Below are 21,620 nucleotides of genomic sequence, written 5' to 3'. Positions count from 1 at the left end.
GGCGGAATTGAGAGGACGGAATGTGCCGGAACGCGAGCCCAGGGCGGGCGGGGGCGGCGGGGCCGCAGAGGCGGGGGTCACCCCCGGGGCCCAGGCTCCTGGGGCCGCGGCACCCGCCTCAGCACTTGAACCCGGGGGACTCGGACCTTCGGGCTGTTGCGGGAGGGGGCCCGAAGTCTCCAGAGTCGAGAATCTCAGCACTTTGGAATCTCAGGCTGTGTCGCTTCCAATCTAGGCACGACTTCCTATCTAGACGCTGGGGTCTCACGGGGACCCCCGGCATCCCCGGGACACTGGGTCCTCGGGGTTACAGGGTTGGTGCTTGTCGGGACCGAGAAGTTCAGAACTTCGGGATCCGGGCATTTCTGGACATTGGGAATGCAAGGCGTGGGACTCCTCCAGCCGGGGTGCCTCTCCCAGCCGGTGTGCGTGGGTCGTGGACGCGCGTCCGGGCGGGGCCCTGGGAGCCGCGTCCCCGGACCATACAAGGCAAGAGGCGTCGGGAGCCGCCCCCCCGGAGTGGGGGCGCCGAGCCCGGAAGCCGTCCCACGTCAGACCTGCGCCCCACCCCTCGCCCGCAGTCTCCTCCCTCCCTTGACCCCTCTTTTCTCTCCACTTTCCCTCCTCCCTCCCACTTCCCTCTCGTCCCCTCCCTTTTCCCCTTTGCCTCCAGTTCTCCTCTTCTTAGCTCCTCCCCTCCCGAGTACTCCTCTCCCCCAGCCCTTTCAGCCTCCCACCCTCTCCTGCCCCTCACCCCCTCTTCTAGTTACCCTTCTCCTCCTTTCTTCCCTCCCCGATCTATCTTCCGCCTCCTCACTCTTTCCTCTTCTGCAGCCACTTTCCCTCCTCCCCTCCTCTGCCTCCCTTGTCCCTCTTCTCATCCCACTGGCTGATTGTGACCTTTGGTCTTCTCTTCCAGGAAACTGCCTCCTTGTGGGAAAGGGCTCAGGCCCTGGTATGTGGGAGAGAGGGAAACAGAAACCCGAAGACCCAAAGGCAGAGAGCAAGAGTAAGCAGTGCCAAAACATCTGCAGAAAGAGACGTGGACCCAGAAAGAACACCAAGAAGCAGAAATATCTGATTGATTCCCAAAACAGTAAAACCTGCAACCTGCGCTGGGGTGTCACCAGTGGGAGAGCTCCTGAACAAAGCCCTGGGTTCAGTCCCAGCACCAGCCAAACAAAACGAAACCCTCAGCTAACAAAACGACACCTACCACCAGTGATCAGGACTCAGGCCAGACACCTGGGACCCGGGAATCCCTTGTCACCTTTCTCAAACCCATACTGCAGCCCGAAACAATTCATCGACCAGCTCCACCCTCCCCCAGGACTATCTCCCCCTGGTCCTATCTAGCATCTCCCACTTGAGCCTTCTTCACAGCAGCTTCCTCAATCTCTCTGTTCCAGCCTGTCCTTTCTCTTTTCTCCACTCCCCCAGGGGACAAACAAGGGAAGCCTGTTAGGACACCTGATCACAAAAAGTCAAAAGTCCTAAGTCCTCTATGCATCCTACACAACCTGGCTCCCATCTGCTGCCCTCCCCCTGCTCATGTGACCTCAGTCACTGCTTTCCTAGCTGCTCCACCAGCACATCTGGCCCGTTACAGCCACAGGGCCTTTATGCTGGCTGTAAAGGCTGTCCTGTCCCTCTGCCTGCATGACACCCTGGTGTCCTCAAAGCTTACTCCCCTCCTTTGGGTCTTTGCTCAGATGAGATTATCCCGGACTGGTTCTATTACAACCCAGACCCCCTCCATTCCCCAACTTTCTACCTTGCTCTACTTTCTGCATGGTATTTGTCGTCACCAAACATAAAAAGTGTACTTCATTCTGCCACAGTGGTGGCACAGGCCTATATTTCTGCTGCTACTCAGAAGACTGAGACAGGAAAGTCCTAAGTTCCGGGCCAGCCTGGGCAACTTAGCTAGACCCTGTGTCAAATTAAAGAAATACATAAAAGGGCTGGAGACCTATCTCAATGACAGGGAGCCTCTAGGTTCCATCCCCAGTCCTGAAAAAAAAAATTTTTTTTTACGTTTATTGGATTCTGCCTTCTCAGTAGAATGACAAGTTCTCAGGGGCAGAGACTTATTTACCGCTGTATCACCCACAACTAAACGGAACTTGGCACATAATGAGTTTTTCAAATTTGGAAAAAAAAAAAAAATCGAACCGGTGCCTCCTGGGGAGCTGAGGCAAAGGATAATTAGTTTGAGGCCAGCTTCCGCAATTAGTGAGACCCTGTCTCAAAATAAAAATGTTTAAAAAGGGGGATGCAGCGCAGGGGTAAAGCATCCCTGGGTACAATTCCCAATACTGCCACGGAAAGAAAATAAATGGATTAAGAGACCGAGAAAAGAGGGTTAAAAAGAGGAGAAATATAGAGAAAGCGGCAAAGCTTTCATACAGTTTTGCGGACCCACAGCCTGTCATACCGCTACAGAAGTCTTAAACTAGGTGAGTCCCATCCAACACTGAAAAAAAGAAAAAGTCATAAATTCAGATTTACAGACTCAAATCGAGGCTCAAGACATCTGGTGAGAGGCGGTACCTCCCCCTGGCGGCAAGAATGGAAACGGCACCTTCCCACTATACAGAACACTTTCTCAACCCACCGTCGCGAAAAGAGTTTTTCCAGCCGCAAAAATCAGATGGCAGTGTTCATTGCTCTCAGTGATGTAGACGTCTGGTTGACCCACAAGATATATAAGAATAAAAACTGATTAGAAAACTAATAATATTCCTTAGGGAAAAAGGACTGCTCCAGGTGAGGATCGAACTCACAACCTCGGCATCGCTCCGCCCGCACTGTCTTATAAGTACCGCGCGCTAACCGATTGCGCCACTGGAGCTCCGGCCGCACCCTTGCGCCGTTGAGTCCTTCAGTCGTTCTTAGCCACGTGACCTCTCCAGGAGGATTCTTTCCTATATTGTGTATGCAAATAGAACTCTTTTGACTGACCAATCGGAAAAAGAGTACGTCCTGTTCCGGATTCTCACGCCTCGTAGGCCCTTGCTGTAAAAGGGAAAAGTCTGCGAGGCGCTTGGAATGTGGGGCTGTGGCCGGCCCGAGGATCCGCCTCCTCATGAATATTCAGAATCAAGGCGGGGGAGGGGCCTTAACCCTTCGTTGGCGGGCCGGCCGGAAGGCGGCCCCTCCCCCCCACGGGCGGGAACAGGATGTGAGCCTGGGCGGCAGAGGGGGAGGGGAAGCCTCCGGCGACCGCCCCCCACCCCACAGCTGGGACCCACTTCTCCCGCCCCAGATGTGGCGGTGACGCAGCCGCCGGAGCCCGGTGCCATCCATCTCCGAGTCAGAGGGGTCCAAAGTCTCGGACTCGGGAGTCTGGAATTTCTGCACCGCTTCTTGAGAGACCTCGAAGTCCAGGCCCCCGCGACCCTACTCGAGGACCTCAGGTGCCCAGCGCCCCCTCCTGGGGGAGCCAGGAGTTTGGGACGTCAGCCCCGCGGGACCCGGGAGGCCGAGCGTCCGGCACCCGCGTTAGAAGAACTCGGGATCCCCGAACTCACATCCCCTCCAAGAGTACAGAAATCCGAGCCAGGGTCCCGGGTTGGAGAAACTTGGGATCCGGACCCCTAGCGCCCCAGCCAGTCTGTTTGGGGCTGCGGCAAGCACCACTTCAAGGGGACCCAGGAATTCTGGACCCCTTGCGCTCCGCCTCGAGGTGATTTAGTCCCTGCCCCTAGAGTTAGGGGAACTCACGGACCCGGGTTCTCCTACAGTTCTACCTAGAATGTTAAGGAGTTTGGGTCCCAGCGTCCGCATCCGAGACTCCAGTACCCCCCTCTTAGAACACCAAAAATTCGGACTATCGGACCCGCTTCCCGAGGGGCCCAGGATGCTGGTTCCCGGAGTCCGAGAGCCCGAGGTCCACATGCCTGAGTTCTGCTCTGGGTCTCCCTGGGGACCGGCTTAGGGTAGACTGGGAATTCGGCTCCCGGGCGCGCGCGGGCAGCTCCCCGGGAGGTGCGGGGAGCGAGGGGCCCGGGCGGGCTGGGGGAGGGGGCGGCGCCGCAGTGAACAATGAGGGGGCGTGCCGGCCGGGCGAGCGGAGGCGCCGGCGGGAGTTGGGGGCCGAGGGGTGTGGGAAGGCGCTGGGGAGGTTTTGGCGGCCGGGACAGTGATCTGGTCGGGAGGGATCGACTGGAGGAGGGTGGAGGGCTTGCGGCCAGCGCCCCAGTGCTCAGTCCTCAGCGGGGGAGGGAGCCGTCTGCAGGACCCTGGCATCCGGTCCCCCAGCCTCCGCCCTCCCCTGGGACCCCGCGGCCTCCCGCCCACGGCTTTTCCCAGCCCTGCCCCTAGCCCTCGGCTCCAGCCAGAACTCAAATGTTCCCAGGATGCCTGATTCTCCGACTCCAGGCCGACGGGACTCCTAGCTTCTGCGACTTGCTCTTTTCATTCTTTGTCTCAACCTTTCCATCTTCTCAAGGTTCTCTCCTTATCCCCCTTTTCCTGTCACTTTGCCTGTCTTCCCCATTAGTTCCTCCCAAGGGGCCCCTCCCTTCTAATTCCCAGAGCCCCATATGTGAGTGTGGAAGGCCAGGAGGCCTGTGGGGTCCTGTACCCAAGAAGGGGGTCTTTCCGCAGGTTGCTGCTGCAGTGCTGCTGAGCCATGCCTGAGGGAGCCCGCGGACTGAGCCTGTCCAAACCCGGCCCCAGCCCCAGCCCTGGGTGCAGTCACAGAGGTCAAGCCTGTGAGTGCCCAGCTGTGGGTGAGACCCCGACAGGTGAGCAACCAGGCAGGTAGAGCCTGTAGGCATGTTTCTTATTCAAGATTTGAGGAACCCTGTGTGGCTAGTCTAGTGCTGGACAGTGTTGGCAACACAGGGGATGACCAAGACAACCCAGCCCTGTCCTCACAGAGTTCCTGATCTGGTGGGGGGAAAGACAGCTCTTCACAATCAGTGACAGCCCAGAGGGGAAAGCCTGGGACCAAGTGGCCAGGGCTGTGGTGCAGACACCTGGGAGGTATGGGAATCCAGTCTGGGAAGTCAGGCTTCCTGGAGGTGGCAATAGCTAACCAAGAATTGAAAGGCTGGGAGGAGAGAGTTGGACAGTCAAGGAAGACTGTCCCCACAATGGCCACACTGGGAACAGTATGTGCAAAGACCTGAGCCGCGGCTTTGGGTAACTGAAAGAAATTGGGGGTGACTGGAGTACAGGGCAAGGTGACGTGCGGCAGTGGGAAGAGAGCTGACTGGAGAGGTGTCGTGGCCACTTTGCACGGGGGCCTGTGGATCTGAGGAGTTTGGGCGTTAGTCAAGGGCATGAGGGTTACGTTCCTGTGCGTGATGGAGTACGAGGAGCAGGTGGGTGGAGTAGATAAACTAGTGGCAGAAGCTCATAGAGAGCCCTGATGGGAGAAGGTGGGGCTTGACCAAGGCTGGGACGTAAGGAAGAGAGGAAGAAGCCTTTGGGAAGGATTTGGCCAAGTGAGGTGAGTGGGCTACGGGAGGGGGCTTGGGAGAACCCCTGACCTCTCACTCCACATTCCAGCAGCCCCTGCAGCCCCCGCCATGGCTTCCCCTCGAGGTTCTGGGAGTTCCACATCCCTGAGCACTGTGGGCTCTGAGGGAGACCTGGCTCCAGGGCCCGGCCCAGCCTCCTCAGCCTCCAGGCCAGAGCCCCTGCCAGGTCCCCCCATTCGCCTGCATCTGTCACCTGTTGAGGTCTCTGGTTCGGCAAAACCCTCGCGGCTGGAGCGTGTGGCCCGTGAGATTGTGGAGACAGAGCGGGCCTATGTCCGGGACTTACGCAGCATTGTGGAGGTGAGGTGGGCAGGCAACTGAGGGCAGTGGGGACCGCAGACAGGCCCCTTGGCCCCAGTAACCCCAGTCATCCCTACAGGACTACCTAGGTCCCTTGATGGATGGTGGGGTCCTGGGGCTGAGCATGGAGCAGGTGGGCACCCTGTTTGCCAACATTGAGGACATCTATGAGTTCAGCAGGTGAGGCGGGGGTGCTGAATGCTGTTGGGATGTGTCCTAATGTACAACTTGGAGCCCTGTAGCATTTGGTCCAGGCGGCACATGGGGTATGGTGACATCAGTCAGAGTTCGTGATAGAGTGAGGGCCCAGGAGCGTAGGGGACAGGAATCTAAGAATATGGATGAGGTCCAAACATCAGGAGGGGGTCTCAGTGCAGTGCCAGGCTCACAGTGAATCCAAGAGTCTTGTGGGGCCTGAAGGTCATAGCCATGTGAGCACTGTGACCAACTTGTCCTGATTTGCTCAGGACTTTCCCAGTTTTAACCCTGTAGGTCCCTTGTCCTGGGAAATTGCTTAGTCCCAGAGAAATCAGAGTGGTTGGTGACCCTGGTGAGGAGAGTGTTGGGTTCAAAAAATCATGACATATCTGAGTGCTTTGGTGAGATCTCGGGATCACAATAAGGTTGTGGCTTTAGCAGTCATGATACCCTTCTCCCCTGGGCCATAGTGTTCCTTTTATGTCATGACATAAACCCACCCTCCCCACCCCTGTTCATACCAGTTGTGACAAGATGTCAGTCTAAGGAATGTGAAGCTGTCCAAGGACAAAGTCTAAGCAGGTTGCAGTATCCCGGGTAGTCAGCAAAGACCCTTCCTCTGGTTAAGACATCCCCTTGAGAGACCCTGGCTATCGCCAGACCCTAGCCCCTGTGGACCATTGGGAGGTCTTCATGTGGGGGACACATGGAGGCAGTTCCTCACCTTCCCCTCCTCCACAGTGAGCTCCTGGAGGACTTGGAGGGCAGCCGCAGTGCAGGGGATATTGCTGAGTGCTTCGTGCAGAGGGTGAGTAAAGCCAGGATTCTCAGCCAGGACCCGCCTGGCAGAGGGGAGCAGGCCTGGGCTAGGCAGGAGGGGGCCATGGAAGCTGGGAGCTGGGGTTTCCCTGACTCCTGTCTCCTGCAGAGTGAAGACTTTGACATCTACACGTTGTACTGCATGAACTACCCCAGGTGAGCTGTGGGGAGCCCTGCTAAGCCCCAGGCTAGTAGCCAGCCCTCCTCCCTGTACCCCCTGACTGCCCTTGGCCCCTGCCAGACCCTGACTGTCCCCAAACCCTGGCCACTTGCTGAGCCCTTCCAGCTCCACCCCTAGAACTGCCAGTCCCCCCTGACCTGTGCTGTGCCCCCAGCTCCCTGGCCCTGCTCCGGGAGCTCTCGCTGTCTCCACCAGCATCCCTGTGGCTGCAGGAGCGCCAGGCCCAGCTTCGTCACTCACTGCCCCTGCAGAGCTTCTTGCTGAAACCCGTTCAGCGCATCCTCAAGTACCATCTGCTGTTACAGGTCAGCTGTGGCCCCTGGGGGAGGGCAGGGTCCCAGCCATTGGTCACCTTCTGGTACTTCTGGACCATGGGCCCAGCAAGAGTTGGGCCAAGCCTGCGGAGGTGTCCTCTGACTTTCCCCCAGACTCTGCCCTTGGGGAGGCATCTGGGCCCCAGAAACTGGGCCAGTGTTTGGTGTCAGGTCTCACTGGCCGTAGGGACTGGCACCCCGCATTCCACAGTCCGGTTTTCTCCGTCTCTGCCTCCTACTCTGCATTTCTCCTCGGGTAACTCTCGTGTCCTCTCTTTTCTTCCCTGTGTACCTGACCTGCTGGCCACGTGGCAGGAGCTAGGCAAGCACTGGGCAGAGGGCCCTGGTGCCGGAGGCCGAGAGATGGTAGAAGAAGCTATTGTGTCCATGACAGCGGTCGCCTGGTACATCAATGACATGAAGCGCAAGCAGGAGCATGCAGCGCGCCTCCAGGTGGCCCAAGAGTGGGCTGGGCTGGCCGTGGGGAGTGAGCCGTGGGCCTGGGGCGGGGGTCAGTGCTTCGAGGCAGCCTTAAAGGGTTGGCTCAGAGCAGGTCCCTGTCACTAACCTCCCCGTGTGGCGTGTGTATTTATGTGCCACCTGTTCGTGCCTGTCCCTGCTCCTGGTGGGGTCCCAACAGGAAGTGCAGCGGCGGCTGGGCGGCTGGACTGGCCCGGAGCTCAGTGCTTTCGGGGAGCTGGTGCTGGAGGGCGCCTTCCGAGGTGGTGGAGGGGGTGGCCCCCGGCTGCGAGGGGGTGAGCGGCTGCTCTTCCTGTTCTCACGGATGCTGCTTGTGGCCAAGCGCCGGGGGCCAGAATACATCTACAAGGGCCACATCTTCGTGAGTTTGGGCATGGGGCCGGGCTAGACTGTTACTACCTGGTATGTTCTATGTCCCTGTAACTGTAAACCTAAAAGGGTGGGGGTGTTAGACAGCCTGGTTTAAAAGTGCCACATTTCCTTGGGTTCAAATGTAGCTTAAGGCTTGTTAGGAGGTACAGGGCTGGTAGGGTATGCGAGTAGTGATGGGGTGAGATCTGCAAGGGAAAACCTGGATTTGCCCATGAGGCAAGTGTCTTCATGGGGGGAGGGACCATGGGGGGCCTGGTGAGGGCAAGAACAGAGCCTAGCCCTGTGGGGAAAGGGGATGTGGCATATGGTCTTATAGGATGCATCCTATGGGGGCATAGGCCCAGATACACCTCCCGGGCATCTTAGTGCCTGCAAGACTTGGGGCTGGGCCTACAGGACATTGAGCCAGGCGCCTCTCTGCCCCTAATCCAGTGCTGCAACCTGAGTGTGAGTGAGAGTTCTCGAGACCCTCTAGGGTTCAAGGTGTCCGATCTGACCATTCCCAAGCACAGGCACCTGCTCCAGGTGAGCATAGGGGTGGGTTGGGCTGCAGGGTTCCCCCCAGACCTCACTCCTGGCTTCCTGACTCTATCCCACCATCAGGCTAAGAACCAAGAAGAGAAGAGGCTGTGGATTCACTGTCTCCAGCGCCTCTTCTTTGAGAACCACCCTGCCTCCATTCCTGCCAAGGTACAGCTCCTGCCACTGTGTGGGGCCGGGGGCTGGAGTGCTGGAGACCCTACCCCCATAGTACCGGAAGACCCTCTGAGTACAGGGACACTCCTGTAACATGGTCACTAAAGGCACAGAATTAGACCACCTGGGCTTGAATCTCAGCTTCACCATGACCCTGCTTTGTGACCTTGGGCAAGTCATTTTTAACCTCTTTGGGTCTCAACTTTCTTACCTGGGGGAATTCTGGTGGCCACCTCCTGGGTTCGTGGTGAGGATTAGTGGTCATCAGCCACGTCAGGCCTGATGCAAAAGCACCCGTTTATGAGAATGGTGTGGTGCTCGCAGACCAGCCGACTTGACCCTCACCCGTGTCTCTTTCAGGCAAGACAAGTTCTCCTGGAGAACAGCCTGCACAGTGAGTTGGGACCTTGGGCCGGGAGGCTGTGGAAATTGGACAGTTACTTCCAAGGACAAGTGGGTTTTTAGCCTGAAACTCTCTCCACAGGTGCTCTGAAAAGTAAGACTGTCCCAGAGCCCCTTACACCCCCACTCGGGTCTCCCCAACCTCGGGATGCTGGAAATTTCACCCCTGGCCGAAGGAATACAGGTAAATGAGGGCGGGCTGAGGCTGGCCCCCCAGCCCTCCCCTCCCAGGATCTCGGGGTCAGCTCCTTACACGATTCCGACCTGCCTCTCCCACAGCTCCATCCCCAGGGCTCTCTGCTGCTCGTCGTGGCCGCAGGCAGTCTGGTAAGTACCTCCACCTAGAGGTGACCCCGAAATCCAGTGAGAGCGAGGCTCCTGATATCACTGTATCCTCCCCAGAGCCAATGAAGGATCCGTATGTCATGTTTCCACAGAACGGTCAGTGACTGGTCCCTCCCTCTGTCTGTCTGTTTCTCTTACCCCAGGGGATACCCAGGGTGCTGGAGGAAGGGGATGGGGTCATTCATTAATTAGAAGGAATAACTCTTTTCTGCATCTCACTCTTTCTCTTCCTGTTTCTCCATCTCCAGATAAGCCTGGATTCAAGGTAAGAAGCACCCTAAAGCAAGGCCTAGAGGTCTGGGTCTGATGGAGGAGGAGTTTTAAGTTCCAAAATCCTGGGTCTGAATAAAAGGGTTGGGGCTTAGATTCCCCCAACTGAAGGAGGGAACTGGGACCCAAAGTCAAGGGCCAGGGCCCTCCTGGCTCCTGGCTTCCGCTCACTCTCCTCACAGCATGCTGGCAGCGAAGGGGAGCTGTATCCCCCCTCAGAATCGCAGCCAACAGTCCCAGCTTCTGGACCCCCTGAAGACCTGGAGGATGCTGGGCCCCCTTCACTGGACCCCTCTGGAACCTCAATCACTGAAGAAATCTTGGAACTGCTAAACCAGAGAGGCCTCCGGGATCCTGGGGTGAGCTGGGCACCTCATCATGGGATTCTTGGGACTCTGTTTTTCTTCTTTGGTACTGGGATTTATTCCAGGGGCACTTGCCCACCGAGCCACATCCCCAGCCCTTTTCATATTTCTTTTAGAGACAAGGTCTTGCCTGTTGCTTAGGGCCACGCTAAGTTGCTGAGGCTGGCTTTGAACTTACAATCCTCCTGTCTCAGCCTCCCGAGCTTCTGGGATTACAGGCGTGTACCACCGCCCCCGTCATGTTCTTGGGACTGTGTTATGGGCAGACAGAGAGCAGGGACCAGGTCAGCCAGCCCACCCTGATGTCTTGGCTTCTTCCCATGCTCACTACAGCCAGCAATCCACGACAGTCCCAAGTTCCCCAGAGACTCCCAGGTGCCAGGCGACAGCAAACCGCTCACATTCCAAGCCCTGCCCAGCCGGGACTCTTCAGAAGAGGAGGAGGAAGAGGAAGAGCTGGAGATGGATGAACGGGAACCTTCTCCACTCCACGTCTTAGAGGGGCTTGAAAGTCCCAGTGCAGCTGAAATTCCCGACATTCCCAGTCTTACTAAGATTCCTGACATACCTAGCCTCCCCGAAATTCCCGAAGTTCCCTGCCTTCCTGGTCTCTCTGACATTCCCAGTGTTTTTGAAATGCCCTGCCTTCCATCCATTCCCAGTGTGCCTGACGTTCCCAGTCTCCCCAGCGCTCCTGCTCCCTGTGACTCCTGGCTCCCATGCCCTCTGCAGGAGCCGGCCGAGGCCTTAGCCCTCAGGAGAGAACTGTTCCCTAGAAGCAACCCTGGGGAGCTGGGAGAGCCTCCCTCAGAAAGCAGGGCAGGACAGGAGCAGGAAGGAGAAGGGATATCATTCCCAGATTTCCAGCCCCAGGATGTCACCCAAGCTCAGGGATTCCCAGATGAGCTGGAATTTCGCTCTTGCTCAGAAATCCGAAGTGCATGGCAGGCATTGGAGCAGGGGCAGCTGGCCCGGCCAGGCTTCCCAGAGCCACTGCTGATCCTGGAGGATTCGGATCTGGGTGGAGGCAGCAGGAGTGGGAAGGCAGGAGCCCCGCACTCAGAGCGGGCAGCGTCCCGAGTGCGAGAGCTGGCCCGGCTTTACAGTGAGCGGATCCAACAGATGCAGCGGGCTGAGACGCGGGCATCAGCCAATGCCCCCCGCCGCCGGCCACGGGTCCTGGCCCAACCTCATCCATCCCCATGCCTGCTCCAGGAGCAGGTCAAGCCAGGTGAGGTCTGGGTGGGTGTGTGATCAGTGGAGGTGGCCCAAGATGGGGCACTGGAACCCAAACGTCTGAGAGGTTTTGGGACAAAGATAGTGGAGGGTTGGCTAGGATCTGATGGTCCAGGTGCTGCCATCAGCAAAGGGCTGGCCGCAGGATCAGTCCTGACTCATCCGCTTTGCACACAGGGCCCAGGCCTGCCTTTGGACATGTGCTGGTATGTGAACTGGCCTTCCCACTGACGTGTGCCCAGGAATCTGTCCCCCTGGGCCCTGCTGCCAGGGTTCAGGCGGCCGCACCTTTATCTAGACTGGGAGGCCACCTGGATGGCCAGAGTCTAAATGTTTCAGATTTGCCTGAGCAAGGCCATCTGGGCATTCATGCTCCCGCTGTTGCCCCTTTACTTGGGCAAGGAAGCCTCCAGAATGTCCCGGCTCCAGCTGCATCACCTTTGCAGAAGCAAGAAGGCCCTCCAGCCATCCAGGCCCCAGCTGTTCCAGCTGTGTCTGATCAAGGCCACCTGGAAATCCAAGTTCCAGCTACCACTTCTTTGCCTGTACAGAGAAACCATGTGGATACTCAGGTTCCTTCCGCCACCTGCCTTCCTGAGCAAGAGCGCCATGTGAACGTCCAGATTCCAACCAGCACAGCATGGCCCCAGCACAGAAGTTGCTCTGATGTCATGGTTTTAGCCAGCACCCCTTTGCCCAGGCAAGAAGGCCACCTGGATAGCCAGAACCCCACCAGCATCCTCAGAACTGAACAGGGAAGTGCCAGGGCTGATCAGGGCTCAGCCAGTGTCTGTGTCCAAGCTGTCAACCTTTTGCTGACACATGAGAACAGCTTGGACCATCAGATTCCAGCCAGCACGCCACTTGCTTCATCACGTCACCTCCCAGACACTCAGGTTCCAGGTACCTCACCTTTGCCTGCACATGGAGGCCCCCTGGACCATCTGCTTCCTGCCAGTGCTCCACTGTCTTTACTCCAAGAACCCCCAGACATTCAGGTTCCAGCCGCCCCCCCCTCGCCCCAGCCACAAGGCCTCGGAAACACCAGGGACACCGGGAACCAGGCCCTCCCCCCTTCGCTCAAGCAGGCAGGCCTTGGGGACACCCAGGCTCCAGCTGCTTCCCCACTGCTTCCAGAGCACAGCCTTGTGGACACACAGGCCCCCAAACTTACCCCTTTGTTGGGGCAGCAGAACCCCGTGAACATCCCTGTTCCGGCTCCCACGCCTTTACCTGAGCAAGGAAGCTCTCGGAACGTTCAGAGCCTGGTGCCCACCCCGGTTCAGACCACCATGGTTTTATCCAAACCAGGAGACCCTTCCATGTCTCCGGTTGCCAGGTCAGAGTCTTCAGACTGCACCCCTCCCCACAGCCCCCCGCGCCCCACACGGCAGCTCCTGGGCCCCAATGCAGCTGCCCTCTCTAGATATCTGGCTGCCTCATACATCAGCCAGAGCCTGGCTCGGCGGCAGGGGCCTGGAGGAGAGGCCCCTGCAGGCACCCGGGGTCCCTGGTCTTCCTCTGCCCCCACTTCCAGGGCACCTTCGCCGCCACCCCAGCCCCAGCCCCCACCGCCCCCAGCCAGGCGGCTCAGTTATGCCACCACTGTCAGCATCCAGGTGGGGGGTGGGGGCCGGCTGCGGCCAGCCAAGGCCCAGGTCAGGTTGAACCACCCTGCTCTGCTGGCCCCTACCCAGGAGCCTGTGGGCCTTCGAAGGGCCCAGGGGACTCCTGATGCCCCTTTCCACACATGAGCCATATCAGACCACCTAAATGGCGTTTGACCAGATGCCATGTGCTCTCAGGACCCCACCTGGAAGTTCCGACACAGGTCTACAAATGGCTGCAGCTGCATACCTGGGATCTGCTTTCATAAACGTCCCTTGCCTTGCTACAGCAGGGGTAGGGAAGGAGATGTCATTAATATTTTGTTAATTAACATGAAATTATGTGTGTTTTCCGGTTTTGGACGTGGTGGGGGATAATAGGACCTGATGAATGGGAAGTGACACACAAGCCTGTGACTGGCGTACCTCTTCCAATTCATGAGCCTACCTGTGGGACCTGCTTATCCAACTATTTCTACCCTCCTCATCCTTGCACCCAACCGTAACCCAACCCATGTCGCATTCCATTCCTCCCTCAGGCCACCTGCCATCTCCCCTCCATCCTAACAACATCCATCCATCCACATTTTCACCCTGACTCCATACACCTCGCTCAGCCATCTCCAGATCCATCAGCTGACCCATCCGTTCCTCCCTAATTAGGTTCTTCTGGGTCTTGTTACCACAAAACTTCAGAGATGTGCCAGAACCAGGGCAGATAAGGTTTGGGTTCTAGCAACAGTGTCCCACATCTGTTTGGTTTCTCTTAGCAACAACCCTCCCCAGTATGAATATCCCAATTCTTTTGCTCCCCCTCACTTGGGACCTCCACAGTTCTTCAACAGGCCCATGTGGGAGGAGGCTCCCACAAAATAATTCAGATTGTGAAAACAGAAGGCTTTTTATGGCAGAGCCCTTCTCCCCCTCCTTCCTACAGTGGTATGCCCAGTGAGAAGCCTAATCTACACAGCTTGTGTGAAGAGAATACCAGCTTCTTTCATCAAACACATCTTGTGCTTCAGCATGGTGTTTTTCTGTGGAATTCTGAGGCACCCGTGTCATGGCCGCAAGTTCAGGCCCTATATTTATTTACTTGGTTGTGTGCCCTTCCTTTCTGAGCCTGTTCTCTCATGTACAAAATGACTCAGGAAAGACCCTAGCTTCGAGCCATGTTGTCATTTCACAAATGTGTCTGCACCTCTGACCAGGGGCATCATTGAAATCACAGATCCTCCAAGGTCTGATCCCTCCCTACTGAATAAAAACCTCTAGGATAGGAGCGTAGGAATCTGAATTTTAGTACTAGCTAAAAACATACAAAAAATCTGGATTTATCTTAGTGTGGTGGCACATGCCTGTAATCCCAGCAACTCAGAAGGCTGAGGCAGGGGATCCCAAGTTTGAGGCCAGCCTGGGCAATTTAGCAAGACCCTATCCTGTCTCAGAATTTAAAAAGGGTAAATAAAAGTTGATATTTACTGGGTACTAGCTGCATACCAGAAGTCTTATGGACACTTTATGTGAAGTCAATCACTTTTGATCTTAACATCTCAAAAGGCAAGTGGCAGGGAGGGTGGGGTTGTTTTGTTGCCCAGCATTTAACCCAGGGTCTAACATGTGCTTGACAAATGCTCTACCAATGAGCTACACCCTCAAGCTCTAAGGATGTGTTTTAATCACTCATGAGGAAACTGAGGCAAAGAGATAAGGCACTTACTTGGGGCCACAACCAGAAAGGGGCAGAGATGGGATAAACCTACACAGCCAGGTTCTGTGAGCGCCTATTCAATGCCCTGAAATGCTTGCCCCCAAAAGACATTAAGAGCAGGTGTTTCTTTGGCCCCAGGAGGCTCATGGCCAGATGCTCCCAGGATCCCAGGTGATCAATGCTTAGCTGACTCAGGCAGCAGCCCAAGGCCTGGCTCAGTGTTGGCCGCTGTGCCCCAGGGCCTGGGCTGAGTCCTGGAAGCCTCTGATGGAGGTGGACTCAAGTTTGCAGTCATCAGGACTCCACTGCGGCCTCCAAGGTCAGGCCTGAGCAGCACATTCCCAGCCGCCCCCAGCTGTCCATTCCCTGAAGGAAAGTTCCCGGCTTGGCCTGAGCTCCACAGTGGCGGTGGAATTCCTGGTATTTAAGGAGAGGGGAGGGGAAAAGGAGCTGTGTCTAAGGCAGAAACTGGGAAGGAGAAGCTGCCCCTTTCCAGATGTGCTCCAGCTGTGTTCCTGGGAGGGAGCCAGGAGCCTCAATAAAGGGATCTTTGGACCCTTGGGAATACCATGGGCCCTGGGCCCACCTCAGCCCCACCTCCTAGTGTGTGAATTCCATTTCTCAGGCCCAACTCCTACTATAGGGCACTTTTTTCTTTTAAAATGGTACTGGGAACTAAACCCAGGTCTCCTACCTATGAGCTCTATCTCAAGGCTTTTTTTTTTTTAGTATTTATTTTTTAGGTATAGATGGACACAACACAATGCCTTTATTTTTATGTGGTGCTGAGGATTGAACCCGTTCCTGGCCCGTGCTAGGCAAGAGCTCTACCGCTGAGCCACAATCCCAGCCCTATCTCGAAGCCTTTTTAAAATTTCTGAGTTTGCAACCCTCCTGCCTTAGCCTACAAGTTGCTGGGATTACAGTTACGAACCACCATGTCCAGTTAGGAGTGTCCTGCTGAGGGCCAACCAGTCTGCCTGCTGAGTGACTTTTTTTGGAGATAAGGCTAAAATCGGGTTCAGAAAGTTACTCCGGCACGGTGGTACATGCCTGTAAACCCAGTGGCTCGGGAGGCTGAGGCAGGAGGATTTTAAGTTCAAAGTGTGCCTAAGCAACTCATTGAGACCCTGGTGTCTAAACTAAATATTAAAAGGGCTGGGGAAAGCCAGGCACAGTGGTGCATGCCTGTAATCCTAGCAGCTCAGGAGGATACAGTTCAAAGCCAGCCTCAGCAAAAGCAAGGCAACAACAACTAGTGAAACCCTGTCTCTAAATAATACAAAATAGGGCTGGGATGTGGCTCTGTGGTTAAGTGCCCCCCCACCACCACAAAAAAGGGAGGGGGAGGCTGGGGATGTGGCTCAGTGGTGGAACACCCCTGGGCTCAAACCCTAGTACCAAAAATGAATGAATAAATAAATAAAAAGGGTTAAGCTGGCTGTAGTCCCAGCTACTCTGTAGACCAAGGCGGGGGGATCACTCGAGTTCAAGAATTAGAGGCCAGCCTGGGTAATGTCCTGAGACCCCATCTTAAAAAGTGGGGACAGGGGGCAGTTTAAGAAAAAAGGAATGGGCTGGGGATGTGGCTCAAGTGGTAATGTGCTCGCCTGGCATGCGCGGGGCGCCGGGTTCGATCCTCAGCACCACATAAAAATAAAAATAAAGATGATGTGTCCACTGAAAACTAAAAAATAAGTATTTAAAAATTCTCTCTCGGGTTGGGGATGTAGCTCAAGCAGTAGTGTGCTCGCCTGGCATGTGTGCGGCCCGGGTTCGATTCTCAGCACCACATACCAACAAAGATGTTGTGTCTGCCGATAACTAAAAAAAATAATATTTAAATAAAAACTCTTTTTTTAAACAATGCACTTTTTTTTTTTAAAAGAGAGAGCGCGAGCGCATTTTAATATTTATTTCTTTAGTTTTCGACAGACATAACATCTTTGTATGTGGTGCTGAGAATCGAATCCAGGCCGCATGCATGCCAGGCGAGCCCGCTACCGCTTGAGCCACATCCCCAGCCCCTCTCTCTTAAAAAAAAAAAAAGCACCACATACAAAGATGTTGTGTCTGCCGAAAACTGAAAAATAAATATTAAAAAAATTCTCTCTTTAAAAAAAAAAAAAAAGGTGCAGGCAAGAAAATGAGACAAATAATCAGAACCAAGTTACTGAGAGTGGTCTTCAGCAGACCCTGGCTCAGATGGCATCTCTCCCTGGAAGCCCACCAGACACTCCAGGCAGGATCCAGTATTTTTGTGGGCCCAACTTCCTGGGCTTCTCCCACAGGTGGACTGTTTTGAGTTGCTGCTTACTGACCGACTGGAACAGAGAGGGGCTCTTGGATAGAACTGTGGCTGCCTCATGTATTTACAGCCTGGGTTTTCCCACTGCTCAACTGCTCCCCACACTTTTTACTAGGTGCCCTTGGACAACTTACTTCCTGGTGCTTTTCCTTTTCTCCTCCACAATTGGGGAAAACCTAAAGGTGGCTTTATCTACAGCAATACTTTGCTTCTAGGCATTCCCTACACCCTGGCTCCTACAACACCACAGGCCTGCCAAATGGGCACTTGAGCCCATCTGAGAAAAGGGTGGACCCCATAAAAACCGAGTTGCCCTGGGCTTGGTGGCACAGCCTGTAATTCCAGGGATGCAGGAGGCTGAGGCAGGAGATTGACAAATCCAAGGTGGGCTAAATCCTAAGCAAATTAGCGAGATCCTGTCTCAAAAAAAAAAAGTTGCCACACTGAACACACTGGGAACTGCTTTTTGGACAGGGATAGCCTCCCAAGCAGATAAAAAAAATTATTGACACTGGATGAATCCAACCACGGAGCACAAGAATGGTGTCAAGAAAACTAAAGCACATGCTTAAGCTGAGGTGGAACACTTAAGATCAGGAGTTGAGACCAGCCTAGACAAAAAAGCAAGAACCCATGTGGGGAGGAGACCAAAGAAAGAAAGAAAGAAACAAACAAACAAAAAAAACCCACCACCAAACCCACATGCCTCCTAACCCTACAGCCACTACAGAACCTAACCAACCCTCCTAACCCTACAGAACCACTGCCACCTCAGCTGTGCTAGTATGCTGAAGTCTACAGGAGGTGTGGGGAAACATCCTGCCTGCGCCAACCTGGCACCTCCACCCATAAACACCAACCCCAGAGCAATCACTTCTAAGACTCACTACCACAGAAGACCACAGTAGTCCTTGGGCCCTTAATATCCCACACTGTTTTATTACAAAGGTGAGCTCTCATCTCCATGATGGGCTTATCGGTAGGACTTCTGGTAGCGAGCACGAGCACCAGGACCTCCAAACTTTTTGGACTCGCAGCGACGGGGGTCAGCGACCAGCAGGGTCCGGTCATACTGGATGAGGATGTCTTTGATCTCCTTCTTAGAAGCCTCATCTACATCTGAGGAGATTAAAGAGTGTGGAAATTTAGAAAGTCCTGAATTTGGTCCCCAAACACCCACCCTGACTAAGAAGGACCCTCTCTCACTCACATTTCTGGTAATAGGCCACCAGGGCTTTGGAAATTGACTGGCGGATAGCTGTAAGGAAGAGACACAGAAAAAGGTATGTGAGCATGTGAAGGCCCAAGACTAGGGCCTTGCTACCAGGGCCACCTCATACCCATGTGTCCAGATCCTGAGACTCACCATAAATCTGGGCCACATGACCACCACCCTTCACACGGACCCGGATGTCCACGCCAGCAAACCGCTCCTTGCCCAGAAGCAGAACGGGTTCCAGTAACTAGAGAAATAGGGGGAAATGAACAGGGCTTTTAAGTTACAACTTCAGCACCTTAGCCACCTCACCGAGCATTCATTCTCTCCCTACTTCTGCCACCACCAGCCTCAAAGTACTACTGGAAGGAGATCCAGTTGTCACCAAAGGCCTCTGTATACAGCCAGAAGGAAAGATTCAAAAAGGCCAGATAGAAGACTAACACAAGGGCTGGGGTTGTGGCTCAGTGGTAGAGCGTTTGCCTAGCATGCGTGGGGCACTGGGTTCGATCCCCAGCACCACATAAAAATAAATAAATAAACCAAAAGAATACTAACACAATTGCAACAAACAGGAAAAGGCAAACTGATCTGAGCTCCTTCCTTTGTGTGTCCCTCTCTGGACCTCGGATATCCCCGCTTTAAGATGAGTTCCTAGAATACTGAACAGTAAGAAGCATTCTATGGCAACTACCAGGGCTGTTTTCCAATCATGGAAAACCTTTCTAGAGCTACTTAGGTAGCTTTTCTGAATTCTCAATTTCCAAAGAAGTTACAACTACACTGCGAACTCTGCCACATTCTTCCTTTCCCAACTCTAGTAGGTGTTTTCACCAGTGCCTATTTATACACTTTTGTTTGTATTTGTGTTCTTTTCCCTCAGCTGGTGACTTCACAGATTCAGCAGAGATTGAACCAAGGGGTACCACTGAGCCACAGCCCCAGTCCTTTTAATTCTGAGACAGGCTCTTACAAAGTTGCTGAGGTTGGCCTTAAACTTGTGATCCTCCTGCCTTAGGCTTCCAAGTTGCTGGGATTACAGGTATGTGCCTTGGCCCAGCTAGACACTTTTTATTCTGTTTGTTTTACCTACTTGGGTCTCTTCCTTCCACCCCTTCCCAAGCCTTCTCTGGGCTCCACATTCCAGCTCTGACCACTTTGGACAGTGGTCCAGCCTATCTTCCCCACTAGTCTGGGAGCTCCATGAAGGAGTTACTGAGTTACTACTCTGTCCCCCAAATTCAATAAGGGTACAGACAAATCCTTCAAACAAACCAACAGCCAACAATCAACTACAATATTCAGCCAGGCACAGTGGCGCATGCCTGTAATCCCAGCAGCTCCAGAGGCTGAGTTCAAAGTCAGGCTCAACAAAAGCTAGGCACTAGGGGGCTGGGGATATAGCTCAGTTGGTAGAGTGCTTGCCTCTCATGCATAAGGTCCTGGGTTCAATCCCCAGCACCACCAAAAAGAAAGGAAAAAAAAGCGAGGCACTCATCAACTCACTGAGACCCTGTCTCTAAATAAAAAAATACAAAATGGGGCTGGGGATGTGGCTCAGTATTTGAGTACCCCTGAGTTCAATCCCCAGTACATAGGGGGAAAAAACCTACAATATTCGATAACAGCTATACAAATGAATCTCAGACACCATTCAATGTAGATGTTCCTTCCTTTTAAAAGTAATTGACCTTAAAGAAGAAAGGAACACATCTTCCATACATGCCAGAAAACTTACTCAGAGAATCTTATTTTGACCTCACTATCCTTAAAAATAGAAGTTATCCATTTTTCTGAAAATGAGCCCAAGGCAGAGAAAATCTACTAACTTGCCTCAAGTAAAATAACTAGACACTAGGCTCAGATTACTTTCCTTTCTGAGCCCGCCCCAAAAATTCTAAATAGGGAGTGGAAGAACCCCTTTCACCACGGAGCATTTAAACACACCCCAATTCGGTTTCTGTTCTTAATACCTATTGTATTACGTCCAAACCTTACTTCAGACACTTGAGATTTATCAGATACAAAACACTGACCCTTCCTTAGATTTTCTAAGGAAGGAAAACATACAACCAGGACGCATAAACTCTGGTATTCCTGATGCCTCCTGGAAAAATATCCCAGTTTACAAAGCACTCCCTGGACCTTCTACACCCACGTTTTCACTTTCCAAACTCTGCTTTTACATCTTCTAAACCCAAGCCCGGCTCTATTAATAAGTATCCCATTTTTATGCCCCAAACTCAGTGCCTAAATCTTGCACTAACAATGCTAGCTCACTCCGCTTCCAAGATCGGTAACATCTCCGTCTCCAAAATGGACCCCTCCACTCGACGCCCATCCCCGATCCCAGTACCTTGTATTGCAGCGTGCGCGGCTCGATCATCTCCAGCGGACGCCCATTCACCTTGATAAGGCCGTTGCCCCGTTTGCAGTGAGCCACGGCTGTGGCCGTCTTCTGTGGAAAACGAGGGAGCCAGATCGGCCGTATGAGCTTTCGGTCCTGGCTCCCAAGGAGACCCCAACCCCTGCCCAACTGGCCTCTCACAGACCCGGGCCTCCCCTGACCCCACCCACCCAGCGCCTAGCCTACCTTGCGTCCGAAGACTTGTACGGACTGAAGTGGACCCTTGGCCGGCATGGCTGCGAGCGTAGAGAGCAGTCCTCACCGCGCGGCGCTGCAACCGGAAAAGGGAAGCATGGGGGTCACCCAAGCCACTTTTCAGGGTCTGCGCAGGCGCTCTAAACGCCACGTCGCGACAGTTGGAAGCTTTACGGCTGACGTCAAGCCGGGGGCGGGGCCTCTGAAAAGTTGCGGGATACCCAGCCTCCTCACAGCAAGGGGAAGGCGGAGCCTGAGAGGTGGAAGAGGCGGGGCCGGGGAGCGTAGCCTGCAGAGCGAGAAGCCTAGAGGGAGAGTGATGAGTTTGCGTCAGTTCTCGGTCTCCCTCCGCCCCTCTCTGTTTCTGTTACTCTCCCACCACCGGCAATGTTCCATCCCCCCTCCCCATCAGTCTTCCCTGGAGTCCTGTACGAGAAATCAAGCTGGATTCCCAGAATCTTAGCCCCAGAACCCACCTTCTTTGAGAGTTCTCTCCCAGAACCCCACGTCAGGGGTCACTCCACCAGAACCCGACTTTGACCAGAACTTCTTTCCTTCCAGAATCTCCTCTTCCCGGAACCCAGACTTCCCAGAAGCCTTTTAAGAGGTTCACTTTCAAATCCCTCTTGAGAACCCTCACCTTGGACTTCTCTTTTCCCCAGTCTCCCTCCACTCCGGGCCCTCTTCCCAGCAGTCATTCTTCCCAGAG

General features: G+C 54.5%; 2 protein-coding genes and 2 non-coding genes across 7 annotated transcripts; 2 read left to right on the top strand and 2 right to left on the bottom strand.

The window, feature by feature from the left end:
- Positions 1 to 2,761: 2,761 nt before the first annotated feature.
- Trnai-uau (transfer RNA isoleucine (anticodon UAU)) lies at positions 2,762 to 2,854 on the bottom strand. The gene is given in 2 exon segments: positions 2,762 to 2,797; positions 2,817 to 2,854. It is a non-coding gene; the product is annotated as a tRNA-Ile (tRNA).
- A 319-nt stretch (positions 2,855 to 3,173) lies between these two features.
- On the top strand, positions 3,174 to 14,571 carry Plekhg2 (pleckstrin homology and RhoGEF domain containing G2). 4 transcript variants are annotated; one of them, XM_071605062.1, is made up of 18 exons: positions 3,174 to 3,419; positions 4,612 to 4,751; positions 5,521 to 5,792; positions 5,872 to 5,972; positions 6,732 to 6,798; positions 6,919 to 6,965; positions 7,145 to 7,295; positions 7,620 to 7,757; positions 7,945 to 8,145; positions 8,589 to 8,846; positions 9,213 to 9,246; positions 9,337 to 9,438; positions 9,534 to 9,581; positions 9,657 to 9,695; positions 9,848 to 9,864; positions 10,052 to 10,228; positions 10,568 to 11,465; positions 11,648 to 14,571. In XM_071605062.1, the coding sequence occupies exons 2-18, from the start codon at positions 4,637 to 4,639 to the stop codon at positions 13,222 to 13,224; spliced, it is 4,242 nt and encodes a 1,413-aa protein (XP_071461163.1). In that variant the 5' UTR covers positions 3,174 to 3,419; positions 4,612 to 4,636; the 3' UTR covers positions 13,225 to 14,571. The 4 variants fall into 4 exon arrangements, with proteins under 4 accessions (XP_071461163.1, XP_027797189.2, XP_071461164.1 ...); XM_027941388.2 differs by having other exon boundaries at positions 3,174 to 3,688; XM_071605063.1 differs by lacking the exon at positions 3,174 to 3,419 and adding an exon at positions 4,125 to 4,453.
- A 3,437-nt stretch (positions 14,572 to 18,008) lies between these two features.
- Positions 18,009 to 21,013, bottom strand: Rps16 (ribosomal protein S16). The gene is made up of 5 exons (XM_027941480.2): positions 20,903 to 21,013; positions 20,666 to 20,767; positions 18,460 to 18,556; positions 18,304 to 18,351; positions 18,009 to 18,212 (listed from the first exon to the last, which is right to left on the bottom strand). Exons 1-5 carry the CDS (start codon positions 20,948 to 20,950, stop codon positions 18,067 to 18,069), a joined length of 441 nt encoding a protein of 146 aa, XP_027797281.1. The 5' UTR covers positions 20,951 to 21,013; the 3' UTR covers positions 18,009 to 18,066.
- On the top strand, positions 19,704 to 19,776 carry Trnae-cuc (transfer RNA glutamic acid (anticodon CUC)). The gene has a single exon. It is a non-coding gene; the product is annotated as a tRNA-Glu (tRNA).
- Positions 21,014 to 21,620: the final 607 nt, after the last annotated feature.

This window comes from Marmota flaviventris, chromosome 18, assembly GCF_047511675.1.
Source record: "Marmota flaviventris isolate mMarFla1 chromosome 18, mMarFla1.hap1, whole genome shotgun sequence".
Taxonomy (NCBI): Eukaryota; Metazoa; Chordata; class Mammalia; order Rodentia; family Sciuridae; genus Marmota; species Marmota flaviventris.
The sequence above is the reverse complement of the archived record's forward strand: the minus strand, read 5'-3'. Positions and strand labels throughout refer to the sequence as shown.